Source organism: Anomalospiza imberbis, chromosome 26, assembly GCF_031753505.1.
Source record: "Anomalospiza imberbis isolate Cuckoo-Finch-1a 21T00152 chromosome 26, ASM3175350v1, whole genome shotgun sequence".
Lineage (NCBI taxonomy): Eukaryota > Metazoa > Chordata > Aves > Passeriformes > Viduidae > Anomalospiza > Anomalospiza imberbis.
In genome coordinates this window covers 78,768-106,712 of record NC_089706.1, presented here as the reverse complement: position 1 = coordinate 106,712, position 27,945 = coordinate 78,768, and the positions used below count along the sequence as shown (strand labels likewise).

General features: G+C 44.4%; 1 protein-coding gene across 3 annotated transcripts; it reads left to right on the top strand.

Moving 5' to 3' along the window:
- Positions 1-330: 330 nt before the first annotated feature.
- On the top strand, positions 331-24,791 carry LRIG2 (leucine rich repeats and immunoglobulin like domains 2). 3 transcript variants are annotated; one of them, XM_068173329.1, is made up of 18 exons: positions 333-535; positions 5,503-5,574; positions 6,070-6,144; positions 6,642-6,776; positions 7,304-7,447; positions 7,579-7,722; positions 8,485-8,628; positions 8,862-9,005; positions 11,637-11,717; positions 12,551-12,622; positions 12,762-12,830; positions 14,288-14,451; positions 15,704-16,024; positions 17,081-17,362; positions 18,618-19,067; positions 19,545-19,694; positions 20,581-20,862; positions 21,777-24,791. In XM_068173329.1, exons 1-18 carry the CDS (start codon positions 456-458, stop codon positions 22,001-22,003), a joined length of 3,036 nt encoding a protein of 1,011 aa, XP_068029430.1. In that variant the 5' UTR covers positions 333-455; the 3' UTR covers positions 22,004-24,791. The 3 variants fall into 3 exon arrangements, with proteins under 3 accessions (XP_068029431.1, XP_068029432.1, XP_068029430.1); XM_068173330.1 differs by lacking the exon at positions 17,081-17,362 and having other exon boundaries at positions 331-535; XM_068173331.1 differs by lacking the exon at positions 18,618-19,067 and having other exon boundaries at positions 332-535.
- The last annotated feature ends 3,154 nt before the right edge of the window (positions 24,792-27,945 follow it).

Below are 27,945 nucleotides of genomic sequence, written 5' to 3'. Positions count from 1 at the left end.
TACCGGGACTCTCTGGCCCTCCCGCTTGGACGCTCTAAGGGGCCCCGCTCCGGGCCCCGCCCCGGGCCCCGCCCGCTCCCCGCCCCCAGGCCGCGGGGCCGCCCCGCCCCGCGAGCCGCGCGCCGCCGCGCGCTGGGCGGGGCTTCAGCTGGTGCCTCCCCCTCCTGGCCCCGCCCAGCGCGGGTCGTGAAATAGGCCGGAAGGCTGCGAGGGGCGGGGCCGCGTCTGGCCCCGCCCCCCGCCTGCGCGGTGCCGTGGCTCCGGGCGGGGCGGCGCGGCCGGGCCGGGCCGGGCCGGGCCGGGGGATGCGGGGAGCGGGGCCGGCCGTGCGGGCCGCCCGCGGGGCGCTGCCGCGGGGCCGCCCGCTGCTGTTGCTGCTAGCGGTGGCAGCGCTGTGCGCGCGGGCGGGCGCCGCCGAGCCCTGCGCCGCGCCCTGCTCGTGCCGCCGCGGCCTGATGGACTGCAGCCGGCAGCGCCTGCCCAGGGGGCCGGGCCCGCGGAGGATTCCGCCGCTGCCCGCCGGCACCACGGGGCTGTGAGTGAGGGCTGCGGGGCCTGACGGGCGGTGGGCTGTGCGCAGGCCTCGGCCTGGCGGGGGCGGGGGTGCGGGCCCGGGGCCCGGCGGCGGGGGCGGTGCGAGGCCCGGGCCGAACGGCTGGCGGGGCTCGGGGCCCGGTGTCCTTCCTTATCTCTCTGTAACTCCCTGGCAGGAGGGTGCCGCCAGGTAAAAAGCGCTAAGGCAAGCGGATATCGTCTTAAGCTGTGCCAGGGGAGGCTCGGGTTCGACATCTGGAGGAATTTCTTCACAGAAAGGGTGATTAGGCTTTGGAAGGGGCTGCCTAGGGAGGTGCTGGATTCTCTGGCGGCGTTCAGGGAACCACTGGACGTGGCACTCAGTGCTGTGGTGTGATTGACAAGGTGGTGTTTGGTCATAGGTTGGACTCGGTGATCTTGGAGGTCTTTTCCAACCTAATTGATTCTGTGATTTTGTCCGCGGCATGTTCTCACGAGGCCCGGAGCGCTGCGGGCAGAGCGGCCCCGGCAGTGTTGCCCCAGGGTGGCAGGCAGCTCTGCAGGTGAGGTGAGGTCTCACCTGAGCGGGACAGAATCGTCCCCTCCTTTGCTGCTCATGCTGGGGGATCAGCCCAGGGCTCAGAGGGGTGTTCTGGGCTGCAGATGCACGTTTCTGTTGAGCTTCTCATCCACCAGCATCCCTAAGTCCTCCCCAGAGCTGCTCTCAATCCATTCTGTGTCTGTCCTCTGTTGTGGCTTTCAGGATTTTGGCACATGAAGGATGGGTGAGGTTTTTTCTTCACTAGGACTGCTCTAGCAGTTCTGAATCTAAATGAGCTATAATGTACACCAGCTCTTTTAAATTAATCAAAGCCTAATTTTTTTTTTCACATGATCAAGTCCCTGATGTGCTTTTCTCTATTAGTTCTGTGATGCCATTTCAAATGGCACTGAGGACTAAAAATTCTTCTTTTTCCTAATTCTCAAATGACTTGCAGGTGGTGCTTCCAATGTGTGTGTGCAGGTTGGTTTTATTTTCACTTTTTGTTTTTAATAAAGCCAGCAGAGCAGAACTTGGTTTTCATGATGGAAGTACTCAAGCAACTAACTTCATTTTTCCTCTGAAGTTATATGTATTTTGTGGCTAACCTGGTGGGTGATAAAAAGCATTATGAAGCACAATGCTGGTGGTCGCTGCCTCTAGTCCCATAGTGGTAGGTGTGTTTATATATCCTGGTAGCCAGAGAGACGATGAATGGAAGTAGTTCAGGTATCAGTTAATTAAATCAGCAAGTTCCGTTCACAGTAGATTTTTTGGGTGAGCTCAACTGGCTGCCTGCATTCTGCATCAACACCTCTGCAGTGCCACAGTATTCTCAGCTTGGCTAAATTAAGATCATTCTTCATCATCCATAATCGTTTTGGTATGTGTTCTGTTTTATTTACTTAAGAGATGAGTACCTCTTAAGCTCAAAATGAATGTTTGGATGGTGTTATATACAATACCAGATGAATCTCTAAAATACAAATTTTGCATGTCTGCTCTGTATTCTGCACAGCTTGGGCCTCCCAATTACAAAGGCAGCTTAAAGGATAGGTTCTTTGGTTTTGGCTTTTCCAGAACAAGGGAGTTGCATGAGGTTCTCCAGAATAGCAGGAATCTTAGCTGTGTGATTAAATGATCCCTAAACACAGAAAATCAGCCAATGTGTTTCATTCTGTATTTTGTGATCAGTTGGTCTGTTTGAAAAAGAAAACCATCAGTAGCAGAACGTAGATATAAATAATGCCAGAATCACTGTAAATATCAACTCTACCCAACTTCTTGAAAGAGGACTCATCGTAATGAAAACTTTGTTGTAGTCCAAATCTGAGTAATAATAGAAAAATACTTCCCTGTGTTTTCTGAGTTAAAATCTTAATATCTAACTCAGTAATTAGGCACTAGGGCTTCTGGGAGGGATAGCAGGATGTTAGCCCATCCTCATCACCCAGGCCCCATAGCTGTCAGTGTTTAGGAGGAATTTGGAGGAATTCAATGTCCTGAATAATTTTAACTTTTGGTCAGTCCTGAAATAGTCAGGTAGGTGGACTAGAAGGTTGTTGAAGGTTCCCTACCCAGCTAACATAGTCTATCATAGTCTTCCTGAAAGCCTTAGAAAAATCAATTTCAGTTTTCTATGTGTATTAATCTTGCTTCCAAGATCTGTGTCAGTGCCCGCTAGCTGTGCCTGACACACAGGTTGGTCTGGCTCAAAACCCATGGCCTGGTTTTGCTCATTAGTGGAGTATCTGCACACCTTGAGGGGTACGTTGTTATCTTCCATGTCCGTTGCCTCCTCCTTCCGTCTGCTGTGCACTAGTTCTTTGGAAACAGCATGGCTTAGTACTTCCTGCTCTGGTTAAACACGCTGCTCCAAGATTAGACTGTCAGCACTGGCTGGGTGCCTGCATGTTTGAAAAATTCAGGAAAGTTTACTGCTGGGATTTGGGATCATATCTCCCTCCACCTGTCTGTGCCAGCCTCCTGTGGATGCCCAGAGGCTGGGGCTGAGCGGGGTTCAGGGGAATGTGGGCAGCTGGAGAGAGTGTCTTGAACATTCAGCCCCCTGAGGTGGGAAGCCCGCTGAGAAGCAGCTCATGCTTGGTTGTTTTTGTGGTTTTCCTAGTGTTTAGGGCTGGCTGAATTACCACATGTACTGAGGAAGCAGAGCTGCAGAATAGTTCTGCAACTGGCTGCAGTTCTTCTCCTCTCCAGGTTCTCGATTCTTTTTTTTTTTTAATTGTTTCCAAACCCACACTGCTCTATCTGTATAATTTGCATCTTGGTGTAATTAAAAGAATACATTAACAACTGCCTGACTTGCCATGATACCCAGGATTTGAATAATTCAGCCGAATCTTTACACTTAACCTGAGTGAAAGTTAACAACTATAACTGTACTGTAGTCTGTCAATTGTCAGTCCATGGTGTCTTTTAGTAGATTGTGGTCTTACAGATCGCAAATAGTCTGCCAGAGCTCAAGGAGAGTTTGGACAATGCTCTCAGGCACGTGGTGGAGTTTTGGGGTTGACCTGTTCTGGGCCAGGAATTGGACTTGATGATTTTTGTAGGATCAAGTTTGACCCTCAGTGTATTTGGAGTCAAGCACAGGCCCAAAGCTATTGCAGGAACAGAGGAGTGTGTGGATGCTGTGGCTTGTCCAAACCTGGTTGTCAATGGAAATATTTTGAATTATACTCATTTAAATTTTAATATTAATTTTAACAGATAAATACAGTTTTGGTTGCAAAGTGTGATTTTGTCTCCTGTGTCAGCATAGCTGCTGCCTGCCTGATAATCTTAAAACTAACTGTAATAAATACAAACAATGCTACTGCAGCAATGATGAAAGGATCAATGATACAGGACCTTACCAGAGGAGCTCATAGGGAGGGGAACAGCTTTGCTGAAAATAGCTTGTTATACCTCTCTCTCAATTGGAAATGGGGAGGGAAGCATGATGCCTTGCTGCTAGGCTAGAACAGCTAGCTGGCATAGAACATTCTGAGTGAGAAGAAACCCAAAACAATCATTGAGTCCAACTCCTGGCCCTGCGTAGGACACCCCAGAATCCCACCCTCTGCCCAGGAGCATTGTCCAAATGCTTCTTGCACTTTGGCAGCCTTGGGGCCCTGACCACTACCCTGGGGAGCCTGTTCAGTGCCCGGCCAGTCTCTGGGGAAAGAACCTTATCCTGATAGCCAGCCTAACCCTCCTCTGACACAGCTCCAGCTGTTCCCCTGGGTCTTGTCCCTGCTCAGAGAGAGCAGAGATCAGGGCTGCCCCTTGGGAGGAAGCTGCAGACCCTGGTGAGTCCTGACCTCAGCCTGTTCTTCTCCAGGCTAAACAAGCTGAGTGACCTCAGCCACTCCTTGTATGGCCCCTTTAGACCCTTCACCATCTTCATAGCTCAGAGACATAAGCTGTGTCCAGTTATTCCTGCACTCACCAACAGATTTTCGACTGTGGTGAGGGCACCAGTCTTATTCTGCCAGCATAGTGGCAGTGTCAGGTCTGTTCAGACACAATGACTCAGGCTCTTGACGTGAGCTTTGGGAGATTCACCTCTGTGCTGGACTTGTACCAGCAAAATGCCACATAGATGAGTTGGTTTCACCTTTTGGGCTGACATCTGCCTGTCCTTTCTGCTGTCAGAAAGGCTGGGACCATGTTTCCATCACAAACCTGATTTTTTTGGTCCATCTTTGACTCACGTCATGACTAGAGGCAGCCTGTGCTCAGAAATGGATGTATCTGTTGCATTTATGCACCAAGTCCAAGGCAAAAGTAAAATACTCTGTAAATTTACAGCAATGGGAATATCACCAACACCCAGTGTGAGCATTAAAGCTGGATTTAATGTCTCTTGCCCATTGAAAGAGTCCTGCAACTCCTGCATTTGATTCCTCTACATAAAACCAACTGGTGCTAAAGCATCTGTCTGTAAGATTCCCAGCCTCAGGGTTCTCTCTGCTTCACCTTGTTTGGGAATTTTGTGTACATTGTTCCTTTAAAATAAGCCTGCCTTGGCTAGTCAGCATCTTTGGAAAGCTGAGAAAAAGGGGATTGCGCTGCAGGAAGCAGTTCAATAACGGGCGTTTTGTAAGAAATTATTCTCGTGTCTCTGCAGTTTTTCCTTCTTACAGTGGACAGGTGTTATTAATAAAGCTCTGGATTAAAGTCAAAATTCTCTCGTCAGGTGCAATCTTCCTATCAAGAAGCTTTAACAAAAGTTTTTTGATTCAAACAGAGAAATAGAACTGTTTAGACTTGTAATTGTGAGTGGCCACTAAAACAAGCTCTTTTCTTTTAGTAAAGGAGCAGCTGTATAAAATACTTAAATGCAGTTTCAAACTTAAGATTGCCTAAAGTATACTTGTTTTGCGTTTGTTTAGGTTTTTTATTATTATTCCAGGAACTAAATAACTTTTTTCTCTGTTATCTAGGGATTTAAGTCATAATCATTTATTATCATCCAATTGGAGCATTGATTTGTCTGTCCCTACTCTCCAAGAAGTGTAAGTTGTTTTTTATGAAGATAAAATCTTAAGATATCCTACCTAATTCTAATTAGAATGTTTTATTGCATGTCAGTATACCTGGTCTGTCATGCAGAAATATTCAGTGCAAGTTGATAAAAAATTGATGCTCCATGTTGGCAGCACGTTTTATGTATAAAACTCTTGTGTTGTGAGCAGAAATCTTTCATGGGAAAGATCAGAAAACCAGTATTTTTAAAGAGAAATGAGGAGAATTTGTTTTGGCTATAGCTGATTTTAAATGAAAGAGAAGTAATAGTATCCATGAAAATGAGAAAAGCTAGCATGTTTTGCTGTTCAAATTGTTCAGATTATTAGTATTTAAGCTCATGGGCGATCTTTTTTTGTCAACTACTAAGTATTGTTAATACAGTAAAATTTTTAAATGCATTGATGTGAATTGTTTCTGCTGTGTACAGAAGGATTTTTCTTCTCTTTGAAGTGTCAGTAATTTTTTTTTGCCCTCTGTTTAAGGAAAATGAATTACAATGAGCTAAGTGAAATTCCATATTTTGGAGAAACAACTTCCAATATAACTCTTCTCTCATTGTAAGTAATAGCTCATCTGCCTTTTTCTTGTTTAACAAATGGGAGAACCATGTTAGAGTTCTGCTATGACGTTGTAGGAAAACACCATCTTTTTTCTTGAAATACTGCACATGTAAAGAGCATCAGGGAATATGTAAGCACTCTTTAAAGAAATAGAAATTATTTAGACAATCAAGTCACCCTAAATTACCAATAGAATGCAGTCAACCAAGGCAGGCAGTTTGAAGGGGAGAGATTCAGTCAGGAATGACACTTCCCACAAGGACCAGCTGATCTATAGGCCTCAGAATTTGAATCTGTTCATATGCCATGGTGGCAAATAGCTCTTGGATTTGCAGTATTGCTTTAGGAATTAACACTTTTGGAAGCATGATATGCATGTCCCATTCATGAAGCTCACTAGTACTGTTGATATACAGAATCCTGTTGCTGTTTTAGCCGTGCATCCAGAAGGATGAGATGTTGTGATAATCATATTTATTGCTGATCTTTTTCAGGGTACACAATGCCATTCCAGAAATAAATGCTGAGCAACTCCAGGTCTACCTTTCATTGGAAAATCTAGATCTTAGTTCTAATCTTATCTCAGAAATTAAAGCCTCTTCCTTTCCACGAATGCAACTGAAGTACCTGTAAGTATGAGTGATCTACTGTCTCTGGGATTCCTGGCTCTACAATGATAAAGTTGGAGACCTCATTTACTCTTAAATTAGTGTCTTAAAGTTGGCATCCTTACACAGCTTTGAACTGGTAGCAGTGCTTAATGGAACTACAGATGTCCTTGAAATAAAATAGCTTTCATACCAATCTGTATTGTATTTTCCCAAATAACATGGAAAACAGCATTTGCTGTTGTCAGAATGCAGGTACATAAGCCATCAGGAATGGGGACTAATTTCTGCCCTGTTTGAGTAGATCACTCATTGAGTGGACATTGTGTTAACCACTTCTAACTGAAACATGGACATGTAGTAAAAATCAGCTCCTCACACCGATTCCTTTGGGAAAAAGAATTTAGCTTGGTGATTTAGATTTCTCGTGTGACTTCACAAGGGTCTTGGGTTCTGTTAATCAGTGGTTGCTCTGAGGTGCTTGTGACATTGTGTTCATCGAACTCTGTGTTCTGAAAGACCTCTTTCCTTCTTCCTTCCTTCCTTAGGAATCTGAGTAACAACAGAATAACTACTCTAGCAGCAGGCTGCCTTGATAACTTATCTAGCTCACTAATGGTGATAAAACTGAACAGAAATAGGATTAGTATGATTCCACCAAAGATCTTCAGATTGCCTCATGTGCAGTTTCTGTAAGTAACAGTCTTGGAAAACATCAAAACAACATTTACAGCTGAGCTGTTAATCTCAGCATGTTCTTGACTGTCACACAGTGGTGCTTTTTGCAAGGTGTCTTAATATTTGACTGTCATCTTTATGAAAGGGAACTGAAAAGGAACCGGATTAAAATAGTGGAAAGTCTTACATTCCAAGGATTGGAATCCTTAAAGTCCTTGAAAATGCAGCGCAATGGGATTAGCAGACTAATGGATGGAGCATTCTTTGGCCTGGGTAATATAGAGGAATTGTGAGTATGCCTGGTTGTGGAATTTCTTTAGCAAAAAGAAAATGGCTCTGGGGAGTTGCGTCCTGGTTTCCCTTACATCAAGGCTGTGCTAAGATATTGACGAAATCATAGGAAAAGAGTATTTTCCCATTATTTTTATGTCATGTCTGGTTACTTCAGGAGTGGAAAGATACACTTCCCTGTTCCTGGAAGTGTTCAAGGCCAAGTGGAATAGGGCTGAATAGGTTGAATAGAGCAACCTGGTCTAGTGGAAGATGTCCCTGCCCATGCCAGGGAGTTGGAATTGGAAGATCTCCGAGGTCCCTTCCAACACAAGCCAGTCTTGTGATTCCATTATATTGGTCCTCTTTCCAGCTTCCTCTTGCATGGTGATCAAGAATGTTTGCCTCTGTAGTTGTTTTTTGCTGGTTTTCATTTGCAGTCCCCATAACATGGGGTTGTTCTTTCCTCTGTGACTTTGACAGTGTGTACACAAGGATGTATGATGCAATGTTAGCAAAAGACTTCTTTTTTAAAAAGTTATTTTTGAGAATATAGTTTTGTTTCTGCCACTCGATCCCTGAAGCTGGCGTTTAGTTACTCAGTTCTTCATATACTTTAGTTCATTTTTTTTAATTCAATGGTATTGAAAGAATCATGCATTTTTTGTTGTCTAAGGCTTAAAGTTAGTAAATAATTTTGAGATCTACAAGGTGAAATTTTATGAGTAGATGTTACATTGATTATCTATTTGGCAAATGTTTTTTCCATCTAATTCATTAGAGAACTGGAACATAATAACTTAACAGAAGTAAACAAGGGCTGGCTCTATGGGCTGCGGACATTGCAACAACTCTATGTTAGCCAGAATGCCATCACCAGGATCAGCCCAGATGCATGGGAATTCTGCCAAAGACTTGCTGAGCTGTAAGTCCTGGGCTGCTATTCATTGGGGATTTTTGAAATGTTGCAATTATTGATTGGCAAGAATGAATTACTGAAGGAAGTACTCCATTTCCTTGCTAGGCCCATGGTAATGATGTATTTTAATTACAAGTATTCTGTTAGAGAAATTAGAACACAATAGTTAATCAAGTCAGATAGTATCTTAATAATTAATCCCCCTGCTTGCCTTTAAAGTGTGTGTTGAATGTTTTCAGAGACTTGTCGTACAATCAGCTCACTCGCCTCAAGGAATCTGCCTTTGTGGGACTCGGCTTATTGGAGAAGCTAAACCTGGGTGACAACCACATTAATCACATTGCTGATGGTGTCTTTAGAGGTCTGACAAATCTTCAAACCTTGTAAGTACAGAAAACTTCAAACAGAAGTTTCAGTTTAATGTAGTTGTAGTTTAAGTGGTGCTTTTGGAAGTAGAGGCAATGGATATTGCACTGTGGGAGCCTGAGATCATTGTTGGTGCTGTCCTGCCTGCAGGTGTGGTAGGGCTGATAATCTTTTGGCTTGCCAAGATGATAGCATTCCAGCCCAGCTAAAACAAGCCGACCAGTTGTAGAGGTGGTAAGAAACAATGACTTGGTGACCTTGAGTGCTCAGATGTGTGTCCTGTCGCTTCTGAGAGGTGTGGGCACCTTGTGGATGCAGTTGTGGAGCAAATAGCCTGGAGTTCTTTATTCTAAGGGTTTCCTTAGGTTTGGAACCTCAGAAACCAAGGACTGAACCCTTTTGCATTGTAGAAGGTGTAGTTTAGCCCATCTTGCTCATGTGCTGACCTCACAAACATAACAGGGGGTGTAGAGTTGCTTCTTGCTGTTGAAGGCACATATTTGCACTTGCCAAGACCTTTTCTGGAAGATCTGGGATATTTCTGAAGAGATCCAGTCCTGTCCCATGTAGGTCTGAACAGTTGTAATTATCCTAAACGGCAGTACTTGAGAAAGGAGTGAAAATCTATAACCCCCTCTGTCGCTTCATTAAATAAATGCTTAAATAAGCAAACTCACCAGAGAGATTCATGTAAGCAGTCATACTCTGTTAACCTTAATACAACCTTTTAATGAAATAATTAAACTTAATTTCTTAGATTTACAATAGCATGAAAAAGAACAAGAGCAGATTAATTAGTAGGTTGTCCTGGGCTCTCAGGGGTGTCAACAGTGAGGGCCTGGCCCTTTGCTTTAGGACTGGAATGTGCAGGATGGAGAGCAGTGGTGATTAACAAGGCTCCAAGCATTAGTGCCCAGCCAGGCATGAGGAGCCAACTCCTCTCTCACACAATGAGGGGCTTTTCTTTTGGGCTGCTCAGTCATTTTGCTGAGTGGTCTGAGTAGTGGAGTGTAAAAATACCTCAAAAAACCAGGAGATACTGTGTAGTTTTAGTTCCCTTGTTGGTTGTGTGCTGGTTGCTTGGTGCTACAGCTGGTGTACATATTTCTGTATGTTCAGCTCCTGCTACTCTGCGGTATAGGAGAATAAACTGTAGAACTGTACACTAACTGCAAGTTAGGGTTACAGATGTATCTAAGAACAGCACTGAAGTTTTGAATTTTTTTTGTATTATCACATTATTTGCTTCATAATACTGTGAGCAGTTTGGCATTTGTATTCTCCAGCATTCACAATATAGCATTCTGAAGCAGACCTTGAGATAATTCTAGAAATGTTCTTAATCACAAGAATTAGCAAATTGTAAATAGATTTGGCATATTATTCATATAGTCATTATTAGCTCAGCTCCATGTTGGGTGCTGTAGCTTGAATAACTTTCAAAGAGGAAAAGATTTAATGTGAGCAAGTTTCAAGGCCTTATTTGTTCAGACCTTGTGATGCGTGAAGTATGAAATTCTTTTCTTTTTGTCCTAAACTTGGAAGTGTATCAATACAAGTTGTGAAAGTAACTGCTGTGTGTGGTTTTAACAAGATTTCTGTATTTCAAAGTAAGAAAAATAAGAAAATTGTGTGTTACCACTGATGGTATCCTGGAGGTTGATCCCAGTCTCTTCCACGATGGCGTTCTACACAGTTACAGTCTCAATAATGGGAAACTAGATACTTCATTTTCCCCTCATTAGCACAGGGAAAGAGGTGTTTATTTCAGTGATATATCCACTGAAATAATATGCACGTGATATATACACGTTGCTTGTGTATGCAGCTAGTTTTGTGTCAGTTGACTCGTTTGGAAGCTTCATCTAGCTGTTGCATAGAATACCAGGTAAAACACAGGGTGGACTATTTTTTATTAGCGTGATTTCCTTTAAATGCACTCCTCTCTGTGCATGGTGGTATCAAAACAGATGCTTTTGGCTCAGTCCATGCCATTCAGGCTACAAATGCATGTGAATTTGTTTCATTTTCTTTCTGAAGAGCATTTAATCCTCTCCAAACTGTATTGCTCTATTGCTTTTGCTGTTCAGACCTCTCTTCTCCATGAGGGGTTGAAGTGCTGTGCTGATGTCAGTCAGAAATACCATTAGGTGATAAGATTTGTGAGCAGAATATCACCTTCATTTTGAGAAGCCACCAAGGTGTGCCTGGCAGGCCTACACTGTAGCCTGGGTGTAACTCCTTAATATGCTAATGCTGGTGTAAGCCTGTTACTTGTGAAGATTAATGCTGCTGGTGTATTGGTTAATTCCCTTACATGAACCAACTTGCTTCAGGAGCCTCTCCCAGCTCCTGGCAAATAGTCCATCACATGAAAAGTGCTGGTCAGACTGGGGCTTTCCTTAAATGCCACATCAAGAAGTTGTGCTGCAGAATTTGTTTGTGGTGCTTACTGCAGCACTTATCATGAAGTTTTCCCTTTTGCCCCTCTGAAGTGAGAAATTCATCTCCTGACAAGTTTAGTTTTGTAAAAGAGACCTTCCAGGTGTGCCAGAGCCACATACCTGGCCTGTCTTCCCCAGCTCACCACTAGCCCTGGTCATGATGATGTTCCAAGTCTTCTTTCTGAGAAGTGTCTTCTCCTGCAGAGACTTGCGGAACAATGAGATCTCCTGGGCCATAGAAGATGCAAATGAAGCTTTTGTGGGACTCAGCAGGCTGGATAAACTGTATGTATTACAAATTAGGGGAACAACACCACTTCCCAGGCATGCAGAGAGGGAGAGTGCGAAATATTAAGTAGTTGTTAGTCAATGACATGAGGCAGAAAGCCCTTCTCACAGTGTTTCCACTTGCATGTAACTACCACTTGACGTAGTCCCGGGTTCCTTGTTCAGGAGCATCGGATCCATGTAGCACTGCATTTCCTTACAATCCTTACGGCACCAATTTGATGAGTTGAAGCATCAGTATTTGACTGCATTTATTATTTAATACCTCACTCCCTCTGTGTGATGATTATCATTTTTTGTGCTTCTTTGGTTTGGGTAAAAGTTACTACTTACCAAAAAAACAACCCCAAAATACTAAGTATTTTTGAGCAAATTTGAAACACTATTGCATTAACAAACTGTTAGACTGTGCACTTTTCATCCGGTGCCGTGTGTTTTGTAGGAAGCTACATCCTGTGTAGTTACAAACGTTGTTTATAAGAAATAGCCTGGTGTGAGGGTGCAGTCCAGGAAGTTGTGTGGTGGTAGCAGGTTGGTATTAAGAAGTTATTGCTTCATTCCCAAGTTCTACTTATTGCTGTTTCATCCTCCTGACTTAAATTATCTTCTGACACATTTCTAACCCAAATCTCTAAGTTGAAAATAGGAAAGAAGTCCTGTTCTTGGGAAAATTAGTTGAGCCTTTAAGCTAAAAAGAATAGTATTTAGTCCTGTATCTCAGCTAGAATTAGAAAAAAAAAATGTAGTTAAGCATCATAGGGTATTTCTTTTGGGTCTTGTTTGTGAACTCATATTGACATTCAGACTGGTTTCTGGGCCTTTATTTTCAGAATCTTGCAAGGAAACCAAATTAAGTCAATTACCAAAAAAGCATTCTCTGGTCTCGAAGGACTTGAACATCTGTAAGTATTTCAATTTATAGAACTCCTAATTATGTGTCAACTTCAGTCTTGTGTTCTCTGTGAGATTTTCAAGTATTTAACTGAAGGCAGCATATGAAATTACACTGACTCCTCATTGTGCTCTTTCCTTAACTTACAGAGATTTAAGCAACAATGCAATAATGTCCATCCAAGAAAATGCCTTTGCCCAGGCTCAGCTGAAGGAGCTGTAAGTTCATAACAATTATTTAGAGATTCTTTCCCAGCCCTACCTTGGAAAGAATTCATCAGCCATTGTAGGGTTGTTTGAAGTTGTCTGAAATGTGCCTGCTTTCATCATGAAATATTTGCAGCAATGCTGGTAAAGTATCAACTCAAAGTTGGTAGCAGAATATTTAGATTTAAGGTTGATAAAATCTTCAACTGCATTTCCTTAGTTGCAATTTTTCATGCAGTACTGAACCATTAAGCTTTTCCTATCCTATGATTTTGCAGCAATCTCAGCACTGCATGTAGGCAGTGAACAAAACAAATAATTCATCAGGAATCTCTCAGGGGGATTAGCAAATCCTGTGATTTTCTTCCTGTTTTATGGGGCTAGGGAAAGGCTCTAAAATTCACAGCTAGACAAGATTTTGTATGTGCTCAGCAGATGTTTAAGCTGATAGGGTCTCTTGTGGTCTTCAGACATCTGAAGTAATATAATGTGAAATGACCTTCACAGCCAAGACTAATACTACTGTAATGCAGTACTTTCTGTGAGGTAAAGTCTCTGACTGTTGTAACCTGGTCTAAAACTGTTACTCCATTAGTTAACCTTGGCCAGATGGATTTAACAAGATCTGCTGCTGTGAGGAGACAATTTCAGGTGTTAATGTTGCCTTCTCTGATGTATTTTAAAAATGATGAGTCATTGATATGTACAGACAAAGAGCAGGGTGGAATCCTGGCTTGTTTGGTGCCTCTTCTCTCCCATGACTGGCTGCATCTTAGGACAGATCACTTCTTGTTAAATGCTGGACTGTCTCAAGTCAGTCAAACTCATACTTGGAGTATGGCAAACAAAACTCAGCCCCCCATTGTCTTGAAGTCAGTTCAGAGGTGGTGTCTGGCACTCCAGCAAATGAGTAATAATACTTTGGAAACTTTGAAAGCGGATGGTAGGAAAGAAGAGACCCATCATTGTTTTCTGTTGGTAGGTTTTCCGTGGAGCAGAGAAAACAAGCTGCAGTTGATATCTCTATGAAACAAATCACTTTTGGCCTTAAATATTTATCAGCTGGCATTAAAATGAGAATTGAGGCTTCTGCTCATTTCATAATGGCAGTTGTGTTTAGTTTGAAACATGGAGCTGCACTGCAATGTTATGTTCTTTTAATTGCTTTAAAGAGGGATGAGATAATTCTAAAGACAGGCTTTGTGGTTTGGGTTTGTTTTTTTAGAAGCTGAAACTGAGTTTATATTCTCCAGGATTAAAATTAAATGTTAGGTTTTAATGCTGACATAGAGGGACTGATTCTATCATAAATACCCAAGATTTTATAATAAATACCCGTAGGTATAAAATAATACTGTAAACCTGATGTGTCTGTATGCGTATGCTTTAAGTTGCTTTGCTGTGTGAAATCACAGGTATGCATGTGAAATAAACTTCACTCACCCTTTTGTTTTGCCCTGTTTCTGCAGAGTGTTGAACACAAGCAGTTTGCTTTGTGATTGCCAGTTGAAATGGCTGCCCCAGTGGCTCAGTGAGAGCCATTTGCTGCAGGCTGTCAGTGTCAGCTGTGCTCACCCTGAGTGGTTGGCAGGACAAAGCCTTCTCAGTGTGGACCCTGATGACTTTGTTTGTGGTTTGTATTTTTAGTGACTTTTGATACCAAAGCACAGTAACACAAGTCTTGTTGCTGAAATCAAGCTGTCGTGCTGGGGAGGTACTTGGTTCTGGCCATGGTGCCCATGTGGGCCCATGTACATCCCTGAGTCTGCTGTGAGTTTGGGGTTTAATTCTGCATCTCTGTGCTCTGTTTTGTGGTGTTTGAGCACTGAAGTTAACCCGAAGGAGTAGTGCTGTTGGGCGTTGTTTTTTATTTAGCTTACTAGTAAGTATGGATTATGCTTTCATTCTCCCTGCTTATGACTACCTTTAGCTTTGTAAGGTCTGTTTGACACTTTCTTCCTGCTTCTTGCCCATATGGCAGAATATCACAGAATCATAAAATACTTTGGGTTGGAAGGAACCTTAAAGATCATCCAGTTCCAACCCCTGCCACAGATAGGGACACCTTCCATGAGAACAGGTTGCTCCAAGCCCTGCCCAACCTGGCCACGAGCTCTTCCAGCTCTTCCAGCCACAGCTCTGGGCAAAAATTAGAGTAGTTCATGCTCTGGCACATTTTCTGGTGCTCCATAACTGTGATGTTTATGGTGGTCTCAAACTCTTTGCCCAGAGTCTGCGTGAAGCCTGTGGCAGGCCTGATGTTTCCTTTTCCTGGTGAGCAATTTTTATAACAGTTATTTGTGTTTCTGCAATTCTTTCATTGCTTTGGTGGCAAAGGCTACAATAATAATCATGTAGGTAGGTGCACGCACCCACCTCTCCGCTCCAGTACCACCACAGTGGCATCTGACAGAGCTCTGCATGTGTCGATGAGAGTGTCTGCTGAATTTATGGATCTGGAAATCAGTTTCATCAAGTGGGATGACTTAGTGAAGTTCCAGCTTGTTATGCTTTGTGCTTGTAGAACTTCAAGGCTCTTCAGGATATTTAAACTATCTGAAAGTAAGCCTCAGTCCTTCATAAAATGGCCTGGCTCTTCAGCTGAGCAGGATTTTTGAGTGTGATCTAAATAAAGCAAGTTTCAGACAGTTGGACAAAAGGCAGGGCTGCTCAGTACCACACTTCCACGCTGATTGTTTTCAATGCTGATTCTTCCTCCTTCACAGCTTGATTTCTAGCTCAAAACAGCTGAATTTGTGCCCCTCAAGCAGGAGATCTTTTCCCAAAGTTCTGGTTTTGCTTGCATTGTCTTTTGAGTGAGTTTTCTTGCAATATTAATTCAAGTTCAAGAGGAAAGTAGCTAATCTTGGTGCTTTTCTTTTCAGATAATTTCCCTAAACCACAGATCAGAGTCCACCCAGAGACCACGGTAGCCTTGCGAGGCACAAACGTGACCCTGATGTGCACTGCTGTGAGCAGCAGCGATTCACCCATGGCCACGGCCTGGCGCAAAGACAGTGAGGTCCTCTATGATGCCGACGTTGAGAATTTTGCCAGGTACCAGCAGCAAAGTGGGGAGGTGCTTGAATACACCACTGTCCTGCACCTCTTGAATGTGAATTTCACTGATGAAGGGAAATACCAGTGCATTGTCACCAATCACTTTGGCTCCAATTATTCCAACAAAGCCAAGCTGACTGTCAATGGTAAGTGATAATGGTAAAAAAGGAGAAACACTCTGAACCTGAAATTCCATTAAGTAGCTACAAGTCTATTTTTCACTCGCCCAAAATACTCTTGCAAATATCAGTGGGATTTAGACGTATAGCACATCATTTTAAAAAGCTGGAAAGAAGTGATTTTTTTTTTTTTTTGGTAGATGAAAAGCCTCTATTCACTTTTTGAAAGTGGCATTTATCTCCCGTGCTTTATTAGAACACAATTAGTTGTTCATCTCGTTAATTGGAGGTGGAATTCTTCAAACTAAAAGCTCCCTCTACTGTCTCCTCGGAACTCGGCACTTTTCCCACATGTTTGTAAAACGAGGGAAGACTCATCAGAAAATAAGTAGTAAAAATTCTGAAAAGTCAAAAGCAAAGTATTTTTTTTTTTAGCCATCAGGGTTCTGTTTATTTTGAGGGAAGGGGAGGTAAGCAGACAAATGTTCACATCAGTCAGCAGACCACTGATCCCCACAGTACCTAGAGGTGATGAGATGGAAGCTTACCTTCCCTGTTAGCAGAGAAGAAAATTGTGGCGAAGACTTTTCCCTGGATTCTTCCCATGAGAAATCATCTTCGCATCATCTTAGAGGAACTTAATGGCTTTAAACTGAAATAGAGAGTGTTTGCTTTGCATATTAGGAAGAAATTTGTCCCTGTGAGGTTGGCAAGGCTGTGGCACAGGTTGCCCAGAGAAGCTGTGGCTGCCCCATCCCTCTAAGTGTTCGAGGCCAGGCTGGACAGGGCTTGGAGCAAGGGAGGGTGGAAGGTGTCCTTGCCCTTGGGCATGTATTGTCTTAAGGGTCTCTTCCAACCCAAAGCATTCTGTGACTCTATGAACATTGTAGATACTGTATTTAAATTTTGGGAGAAAGGCTCTTAGAAATAACCACTGAAAATTTGTGCAGTTCTTCAGAAGAATCTGTTTCTCTCTCTTATGGAGTGTTTCAGATATGTTTTCAAATTTCCTCTCTGCTGTGGAGCTTTTGCTGCATTTTACCTGATAATGAAAATGCTGAATCAGTGTCCCCTTTGATCCAGAGCTCCCTTCTTTCCTGAAAACTCCCATGGATCTCACTATCCGCACCGGGGCAATGGCCCGGCTGGAGTGTGCTGCCGAGGGCCACCCCCCGCCACAGATCTCCTGGCAGAAAGATGGTGGCACAGACTTCCCTGCTGCAAGAGAGAGGAGGATGCACGTCATGCCTGAGGACGATGTGTTCTTCATTGCAAATGTGAAGATGGAAGACATGGGGATCTACAGCTGCATGGCCCAGAACATTGCTGGGGGACTCTCAGCCAATGCTACCCTGACTGTGCTGGGTAAGTGTGACTGGCCTGTGCTGGCAGATGGATCCCTGCACAGCTGCAGTAGAAATGTAGCTTAGCTATAAGTAACAAGTTGAAATGGTGGAGAATGAAGTTAAAATACAAAGAACAGCACTTGGTGTGATGTTTACACAGTGAAGCTTTAGCAGCTGAGTTGCAGAGCTGCCTGGTGGAGTTGGAGTTAGTGTGATCTTTGCAGTGAGCTGAGGGCCATATCTTAGTCCAGCAGTGTAGATCAGGCAAGTAATTTGTGTTACCTTATAGGAAAATTTGTCACAGGTAACAGACTTGCCAGGAAGAAGACCAGTGGGGTCTTGGGATACATGAGAAAGAGCATTGCCGGTAGGTCAGGGAGGTGATCCTGCCCCTCTGCTCAGCCCTAGTGGGGCACATTTGGAGTGCTGTGTCCAATTCTGAGCTCCTCAGGACAAGAGGGATGCAGAATCCTTGGAGCAAGTCCAGCAGAGGCTACGGAGATGATGAAGGGACTGGAGCATCACTCTTACAAAGAGATGGTGAATGGCTGGACTTGATAATCTTAAGAGGCCTTTTCCAACCTAAATGATTTCATCATTCCTGTGAAAGGAACTGGGCTTGTTCAACCTTGAGGAAAGATGGCTGAGAGGAGCTCTCATCAATGTGTGTCCATGTCTGTAGGGAGGGGTCAGAGGATGGACCTGGCTGCGCTTGGTGGTGCTCAGCAATGGGACAAGAGGCCATGGGCAGAAACTGATGCACAGCAAGTTTTGCATGAATGTGAGGAAGAACTTCTTTACTGTGCAGGAACAGGCTGCCCAGAGTGGAGTCTCCTGTACTGGAGATGTTCCAGAACCGTCTGGATGCAATCCTGTCCTGTGTACTCTGGGATAAACCTGCTTGAGCAGGGAGGTAGGACCAGATGACCCACTATGCTCCCTTCCAAGCTGACCCATCCTGTGAACTATGCTGAGTAACAATGGAAGGTCAGTTCCTTCCAGAGTGCAGCATTTTTTGAAGACACTGACTCTTAACATGATGGCCAAATTTAGAATTGGACTGGCACAGGTTTCCTAAAGCAACTGTGGCTGCCCCATCCCTGGAAGTGCTCGAGATGCTTGGATGGGGCTTGGAGCAACTTGGTCTAGTGGAAGGTGTCCCTGTCTGTGGCAGGGGATGGGACAGGATGATCTTTGAGGTGCCTTCCAACCCAAACAATTATAGGATTCCATGATTCTTTGAAGTTATCTTACAATTTCACTTTTTGTCCCAGAAACTCCTTCCTTCATGAGGCCCCTGGAGGACAGGACAGTGACCCGAGGTGAAACTGCTGTCCTGCAGTGCATAGCTGGTGGCAGTCCTGCCCCTCGCCTCAACTGGACCAAGGATGATGGTCCCTTGACAGTCACCGAGCGGCATTTCTTCGCTGCAGCAAATCAGCTCCTCATCATAGTGGATGCAGGACTGGAGGATGCAGGGAAGTACACGTGCATCATGTCCAACACACTAGGCACTGAGCGTGGCCATATTTACCTAAATGTCCTGGCTTCCCCCAACTGTGATTCTTCCCAGAGTGCCATTGTCCATGAAGAGGACGGCTGGACAACAGTGGGGATTGTGATTATCGTTGTTGTGTGTTGTGTGGTGGGAACGTCCTTGGTGTGGGTTATCGTCATCTACCACATGAGGAGAAAGAACGAAGACTACAGCATCACTAACACAGGTTAAGTGTAAAATCAACAGTTTCTGGTCCTATTTTTAATCCAAAACACTTGAAATTTCTGGATTCATTACAAATTGATAAGATTAAAGAACTGAAGATTTCCTTCTAAAATCCCTTCAGGGTTTTGCTCAAATTCCTCCATTTTAGAAGTTCTTTTAAATATCAGAAGTGTGCTAATTCTATTCCTTATACAGTAGGTTTGCCCTGCATTGAGGGAAAACACTAAAGTTTGGAAGTAGATATTTGAATAAACTTAGAAATGTTTTCAGGGCCTGGAATAAAAGGTGTAAAGTTTCTTTCTGGCCCTGTCAGCTTTGAACTGGCTGTCTGGATTTGTAATTACTGGATTTGTAATTACTAGATTACCTATATGCGAGTTGAAATTCTGGATATTCTTGTTAATGTGGGGAATAGTACTGGTAATACCTTGAAGTGTTCACACTGTTTAATGTTGCCAATGTTAATTCTGCCTTGCAGAGGAGATGAACCTACCTGCTGACATTCCCAGCTACCTGTCCTCCCAAGGAACGCTGTCTGAGCCTCCAGAAGGCTACAGTAACTTGGAGGCAGGGAGCCATCAGCAGCTGATGCCTGCAGCTGGCAGCTACATGCACAAAGGCACAGATGGTAAGCAAAGGCCTCAGGTGTGTTGCCAGTGCCTCATCAGGATGCCAATGCACAGTCTCATCCTCACAGCTTAAGTGTCAAGATAGATCTTTATCCTGTTTCTTTCCTTTGGCATCTCAAGAGCCCATGCAGAAGAGGTGGAAATAGATTTTGCTTGGAAGATAACTAGCTGTGACTCCTATCCTTGGTATAAGGTTGGCTGGTTGGTTTGTTTTAAGGTTGGTTGGCTTGTTACAATCATGACTAAAGGGTCTACACTATTTCCCTACCTTGTTTGGACAATTTTCTGGATGTTCATATCATTGAGCTTACAGAGATGCTTTCTTTGCCATCAAAATGCTGAGGACTCATCACTCCTTATATAGGCTGGCTTGAAAATTGATCCTCAGTGTAAGTTTTTCACACCTGTCCATGATCCCTCCAGCCCAGTCCCACTGCACTAGAGTCTGTATTGGGAAGGAGTTGGGAAGCAGCTCATCTAAGTGACAGGTTTATCATCAACTCTGATGTGCGTGGGCATGCAGGGGCAGGTCAGGTCCCAGATGGATGTGGGCAGGTATCCCGGTTGAATCCCTAGGCTGTTTCACCCTGGTGCACAAGCTGGCTGGACCTGCATTGAACTTTTTTGCCCATGCACTAGGGGAACATGTCTATGGTTCCCCATGTCAGCTTCAGAAGGGGACTGCTGTGGAGAATTTGCATGGGGGAACCTGGGGGGTTTCTCATGTGACCTCTCAAGCTGAGTATTCTGTTACTCCCTTAACTGTAAAAAGACCCTTCAGTCTGTGCTGCTGTAATAAATGATCCTACCAGGACATAAAGCCTATGGAAATCTGGCATCCTCATCCTTTTTGAGAGCATTTTATTTTTCCATTGTGTTTATCAGGTAGTGCAGCACCACTAGTGATCTGCTCAGATTGCTATGACAATGCCAACATCTACTCCCGGACCCGAGAGTACTGTCCCTATGCCTTCGTCACTGAGGAGGACCCCCTGGATCAAACACTCCCGAATCTCATGGTGCAGATGCCCAAGGAAACGTACACAGCATGCACCCAGAATGAAACCAGTGCTCTGGGTAATCTCTTAGCAGACAGAGATGTGCCTGTCTTCCTTAGCAACCGTGACAAAAAAAGTGATAGGAAAATCTCTTCCCAGCAGATTATTGGTGAGTGTCCACTTTTCCTTTTATTGCTTTGTATTTCCTGATAACTTTGGCTTTTATTATGCTGCCCTTCACTACTGACACAAGTGCAAGTAGTTTGTGGTATAACTCACATTTATTAACCACTTGTTCTCCAAATGTTGCATCAGCAAGCCACAGCTTGCATCCAGTACCTGAGATTGAAGAGGGTGATGTTAAAAAGATAGAATTTCTTAATTAAAGTTTAAGTTTGTGGAATGTGTGGAATTGAAGGTTGAAGTTTGTGGAATCTGAGCCTTTGCTTATACTTCAAGGACATATATTAACCAAAAGTTGGAGCTTCACATAAGAAATTCAAATAGCCTTTCTGTTTGAGCTGGCCTGAAGCTCAAAGAACTCCCTAAATTGGTTATTTTTCTGTTGACTTTCTTCCTGATTACCTTTTTAAAAATTCACACTGAAGCTCTGTGTCTTTGTGCTTACTGTAAGAGATTGCTGGAAAAGGAGCACATCTAGTAAAATATACTCTCAAAACCAGAGAAAATCAGCTCAGAAGGATTGTAATGGCCAAGTCACAGAGCTCAGATCTTTTCAAAATCTGAGTGTGATTGATCTCTGTTCTTTGTGAGCAGTGACAGCACCTGAGGGAGCAGCTGGAGCTGCGTCAGGGGTGGTTAGGACTGGGTATCAGGAAAAAGTCCTTCCTCCCGTGGGTGGTTGGGCACTGAACAGGCTCCTCAGGGAATGGTCATGGCCTCAAGGCTGCCAGAGCCCAAAGAGTGTTTGGACAAGGCTCTCAGGAACAGGGTGGGATTTGCTGGGGTGTCTGTGCAGGGCCAGGAGTTGGACTCGACGATCCTTGGGGGTTCCTTCCAACTTAGGATATTCCTTGATTCTGTGAACTTGCTTCTGTTCATCTTCTGATTTTTCTCCCTCAGAGCCCTTCCAGGTTCCTCTGTGGGGAGGCAGCAAAGACCTGGCTTGCTCTCACCCACAATTCCTGCACCATCCGTTGGCCCACGAGGCCCCACAGCCACTCCGGAGTGATGGTATCGCCAACCGTGACCGGGACCAGGCATCGCCCAGACCCTGCCATAGGCTACGGGAGGAGAACTTTGATTTTAAAAGGACACAGAACATTCATGACCACAGTGAAACCACATAAAACACTCACAAAGCCTTGAAAGCAAATCCACATTGACTGACTGTATTTACTACCTCAGTACTAACCCCAAGGCCAAAGATGCTTGTGTATGTGTCTGCAAGTACTAAAGAGTCAGACTCTCTTGAAGGAGATGGCACATGCCCTTTTTTCTGCCATTTTTCCATTGGAAAATCAGAATGTGCACCAGAGAACACATGGAAAATTAGTGCCATCTACAAAAATAGCATTAAAACATGGATTGCGTGATGCTGGAAGCAGTCTTTGTGGTGGTGCATGTTTTGGAAAGCTCTCAAGAACATGTGTAGCTATTTCACAGTGCTTTGTCTGCTTGGAAACAAACCATCAGGGCCTCCTCACAGAATTCCCCCGGAACTGTAAGCATAAAACTCTTGGCCAGCTTTTCCTTCCTTAGACTCTTGGCAGGTGTCTGTTGGCAGTCTAAATTTGGGGCTTGTTTTCTTCTATGAATAATGGACTCTAGTTGTAAATAAACTCGCATTTATAAATATTTTGTATACACTAAGCATATAAATGTGTTGACTGTAATGTAAATTATTTTTTATTATGCCAAAGTATGTATCATACTGTTAGTCTTGACAGCTGCATATCAAGCCATATGGGGAGCTTGGGGGGACTGAAAGCTTGTTTGTGAGGGAATAGAGCTGTCTTTGTTTTGAAAAGTGCATTTACATATAGATATGTGGTAGAACTGTGATATTGATGAATTTCATTGTTGCCTACAACTGTGTGCCTGGCTGACCTGGCTGCAAGCTGATCCATTTCATGATAATAGCAGAATTTCAAGGTTTATCTAAGCTTTTATCTATAAAAAAACCCTTTGTATTGTATCTGCTGAGAGGGTCTCCATATGTTTCCTAGCTGACAGTTAAGTGAACTTTTAAAAATAATGTGGTGATGAAAAGCATGAGGTAAATTAAGAGAGCACTTGATAAGTACTTAATTCTTCTTCATAGCCAAAGGCATATGGAGTTTAAAACATTGTTCCTTTTCTGTTGTAAAATATCAGGCTACATTGTTGAACTAATAGCTCCCTTAAATCTTGAGTGTGGTCAAAATGTTTAAATATTTGACAGGTGAAAAATGATACAATGCAGGGAACCCCTCACTACTGAAAAATCTTGCTGACACAGAGGAAGCTCAGACTCCATAGTTTCAGTGAGATGTGCCTGAGAAAATGAGGAAGAACAATGACATTATAAAGGCTTCCTGGAAAGTTGTTCTGTTTGGGGGAAAATGCCCCTTTTTAAGAAGGTGTTAAAAGACCCCTCAGGGATGGGTTTTCAGCGGGTACATTGTGTTCTGTGGTCATGCCTTTAGAATGAGGTGCTTCCTTCCTGGTCACTGCTGGCTGCTTTGGAGCTGTAGGATTTGTACCCAAATAAAACCATCTGTGTGGTATTTTTATAAAGACAGAAACCCCTTTTTGGCCCAGCTCAGTTGTTGGTGTATGAGAATTCCCATTGATCCATTCTTGGACTGAAGGGTTTGCAACTCAATTGTCAGGTCTAGTTGTACAGAATCACAGCTGAATTTAGAGACTGTGGTGAAGTATTTGAGTAAATGAGTGGGGAAACACTGGGACTAATGATGGTTTTCACATGGCTCTTTGGATAGGAATAATAGTCAAATCATTGCAAATGAGTAAATATTTTTAAGGCCTCTTCCCATGCTCTCAAAGCCAGCATGGCTGCTTTGGTGGGAAGGGGATGCAATTGTCCTTGACCAATGGGTAAATAGAGAGAAACACAGGTGTGTAAATTTTGGGATTCTGACAGGTGAAAGCTTTAAAAAAAAAATTTAAGTTCATTTCTTTCTGGTTTTCTTTCCTCCAGACTTTTCCTTCCCAGATGGCATTTAAGGCACAGTGCTTATTCTGAATCCAAAGTGATCCCTGCTGCAGGGACCCAGCACTGTCAGTTTAAATCCAGATGAAAAAGGTCATGAAACTACTGCAGCAGCAAAGCCTTATAGTTTTGGGCTGCTCTCTCAGCCAGTTGTCGCTCAGGCTACTGGTTCAAGGTGCTGCTGGCACCTGTGATTCCCAGCAGTGAGAAAACCACATCCCTGCTGCTGCTCTCTCATTGCCATTTGGCAAATGCTTGTTCCTATTTCTTTCATTCCTCTCTCACTTCATAGGAGCTGAGCTCACACAGATCTGTCAGAGTGCAGCTGGCATTGTCCAGACCCTGAGAGTACTTGGGGTAAGAGGCCCTGGAGCAAGGGAATTCCCTTTAGGTAGGTGAGACCTGCTTGGCCTGGGCCAGGGCTTTAAAATCATTGCTGTCTGCACCAGGACTATGCTGGCTGTCAGAGAGTGCAGCTAAAGCTGCTTTGATTTCTGTGAGAGAGTGGCCTATAAAAGCTGAATCCTGAATTAAGACATTTACATCCTTCCGTGAGCATTTAAAGTCCATAAGCTGGTTGTAAATAGCTGATGCTTGTAAGTAGGTGACACTTTGCTGCAATGTGGAAAAACTTCTTTGATAGACTTGGAGGAGAAAATCATGTGTGTCTTGTTTCCCCTTTGCAGAGGGACAGAGTGGCCTTTCTTTTTTCAGTGAAAACAAGCAATGCCAAAGCACTACCGGTACAGAAACTGAGGGTGGTCAGAAGCAGCAAGAGCAAAGCTGCTTCTGTTCCCTCTTGCTATTTCCTATTGTCTATTTATATTTTTTTCACAGCAGAATGTATATTTTGTATAGCTTATGTAATATATGTTTGTCCATTGTAACATATGTTCAAACAATAAAATGCTGTATACATTGAGCATTCCGTGTAACTCTGTTTGCAAATTGAATAATTATGTTTTGTCCTATGGTATTTAATTTTCATAGGGGGAAAAAATAGAGTCAACTTTGCTAATTGGACATGGTCCTCGGACTCTGAGATTTGGACAAGGTGACCTCCAGAGGGTGTTTCCATCTCAACCATTCTCTCATTCTGTGATTCTCATTTCACTTTTTCTGCAGGAAGTACCTGTACCCCTTTTTGGAAAATGGGGGAGGGGTGGTTGTTCCATGGTAGTGTTAACTCTGGGCCAGGAGCCTTGCAGATCACTGTGCTCCTCACTCTTTTCTCCTGCTTTTCCAATGCTGCCCTCCTGCACTTTGGATCCTCTGAAAAGGAGATTTTCTTTCCAGTAATGAACTGTCAGCACAAGCATCTCCTACATGCCAGCTGCAGGAGGTGCTGCTAGCCCAATCCCTCCTGAAAACCAGCACGAGCTTTTTATTCCTTTGAAGAACTCCCTCTCTCTCTCTCCCTGCATTCTTCTGCTGGTTCACGCTCTGATAATTAATCACCTTTGTTCTCCTGTGCTCTGTCCTGTGTTCTTCACTCTTGTACCTGTTCCCAGATCTCAGCACTGTCTAGCTTTTCCCAGGTTAACTTGAGCTCCTGTAGCTGCTTCATCCCTACTCTTGCTGACAGATTATTACAGCCAGGGAAAGGCTCCCAAGAGCTGCATGTACCTTGTTCCCACCTCCCTGGACACACTGACCTCCATGCTTATTCTGGAGAAGGACTTTGCACAAGTGCATGCAGCGTCAGGACAAGGGGAAAAGGCCTCAAGCTGATGAGGGAAGGTTTAGATTAGATATTAGGAAGAAAGTCTTCCCTGTAAGGGTGCTGAGGCCTTGGTGCAGGTTTTCTAGAGCAGCCGTGGCTGCCCCATCCCTTGAAATGTCCAAGGCCAGGTGGGCAGGGCTTGGAGCAGCCTGGTCTACTGGAAGGTGTCCCTGCTTATGGGCAGGGGGTGGAATGAGATGAGCTTTTAGGTCCCTTCCAACCTAAAACATTCAATGATTCTGTGATTTATCAGCTCACATTCCTGATAATTAGGGATTCCTTCAGCCTCTGCCTGGACTAGGACACTACCTGACTGGGCAGGGGACAGCAGAGTCACCCGTCCCCTCAGGAGGACCCCCTTATATTTATAAACCATATTGGGGTTTCCCTGGAGCTGAAACATTCTGAGTGTCCAACAGCATTCCCCAGATCCCAGCTTTTTGTGTCCTCTTACGTATTTTCAAGCCACCTCAATTGCAGGAGAATAGCCTCAATGATCCTAACCAGCTCCACAAGGCCTGATTTATCCAGGAGTGTTGTGGAACCCCACCCCTGTGATCATTTCAACAAGATGCTCAGGAAAAACCAGCTACTGCCTTCCCAGGCAAGATCAGCTCTCCCTAGCACAGTGTCAGAACCAACAGCTATCGCAGATAAGATCATGAATAGTTAATGTTCTCAGTTATCCAAGCATATTTAAAAATTAACACAAGCCTGATGCTGATGAGAGTGAAAAACTGGGTCATCAAAGACAAGAAAAAAAAAAGAAAACAATTGCATTTACCCTTGGGCTTCACTAATGACTGGGTTTTTGTGGAGGATCTTAGTCCTTCCTCTCTTTAATCCTTCAGTGGTTTAATACTGGATGCCTCATTAAAGCACCTTCCCTTTTGCCTGTGCCAGGTTGTCCTCCCCTCCTTCCCTCCCGCAGGAGTTTGTGGCCCCTTTGGATGTGTCTCCAGGCTCAGGTGTGATGATTGGTGCCGTGAGCATGAGCCCGGGCACCGTGGAGTGAAGGAGCTGATGAGCACAGTGTGCTGGGCAGGGGTGTGTGACATGGGAGGTGAGCAGGGGCAGGGGGCTGGGTGAAGCCCCCTCTGGGAGCAGCCCCATGTGTCCCTGGGTACCTCCAGACATCCACTTGGAAAAGTTACCCCCTCATTTGTGGGTTGATGTCTTCACCTTCTGCTAAATTGAGCCCCAAGTCCCTCAGGTCTGGGCTTAGCAAGGCAATAAGCAAAGAGCTGAGTTGGAAGGAGAAGACAGTCCTTGGGTCCATGGGACCCCCAGCCTTGGGGGCTTTGGACTCCAATCCAAAGGCAGTGGTGGCTGTCATCTGCATTGGGAGCCCCATGAACTCCAGATTGCTGTTCCCTACACATAGGAAGCTGAAAGATACACAGGGTCCTTTTTCAGAATGAACCCACACATTCATTGGCAGACAGGAGTACAGGGAACAAATAAACTCCAAATCCTAATTTTTATGGCTTTGGCCCTGAAGTGGCTCCCTGGGAACACCAAGAGTGGGGATCACCACCCTGGAGAGCATCAGCTGCCTCCAGCCAGACATCGGCGGCATAGGAGCACTGAGTCCCAGCAACATTGAGCAGATGATGGCAGAGATCACTCAGGGATGTCTGCTGTTGCAGGCAGTGATGGGCATGTGAACATGCTGTGAATGTTCACCTGGGCTTCCCCAGGTGAGAAAATGAGTGGTTAGCTCTCGTGGTGCATCGGAGATGAGATTTCCAACACCCTTTAGGAGGATGGGTGAGCTTGTCCCCTCCAGGTTATGGACACCGAGGGAGGAAGGGAACGACCCTCTGGAGAACTGGCATGCACCAGGCCCTGGGCTTCCACCCAGTGCTTCTTTGTGTGTCTGACTCGGCTGGTTCTGGATCTGCTCTGAGCTGACCAGGATGGAAATGGGCTGAAACACAGCACAGCAGAGAAGGGACAACCTCAGAGCATGTCCTTTAATCCAAGGGCCTTTTCCTGCAGTGCCCAGAGGCAGTCCTGGCTAGGGTTGCTATTTGGAGGGCAATGGAGCGCTATTAAGGCCACTGTTTATCTCATTTTCTCCCAGTGAGTTGCCATTTATATGCTCTGTGAGGGACATGGCACTGATTGAACTCTGAGTGGTTACTGACTGCACAGCTGCAGGGTCACTCCTTCTCTGCCCTCTCCATCTCCTGGTGATGCTTCACATCAGAATTTCTCTCACGTGAGGCAGAGCTGGGCTGAGGGAACGGTTAAAGCTCCATGCCAGGAGCCCTGACCAGAGATCAGAGCATCCTCTCTCTTGGATCAGGGCTCTCATTCCAGCTCATCTCTCTTGGCAAAGGCAGATCTTC

Coding starts and splice junctions, on each gene's coding strand:
- LRIG2 (XM_068173329.1), top strand. CDS start 456: ATGGACTGCAGCCGGCAGCGCCTGCCCAGGGGGCCGGGCCCGCGGAGG. Junction 8,629..8,861: donor TGCCAAAGACTTGCTGAGCT/GTAAGTCCTGGG, acceptor GAATGTTTTCAG/AGACTTGTCGTACAATCAGC. Junction 9,006..11,636: donor CTGACAAATCTTCAAACCTT/GTAAGTACAGAA, acceptor CTTCTCCTGCAG/AGACTTGCGGAACAATGAGA.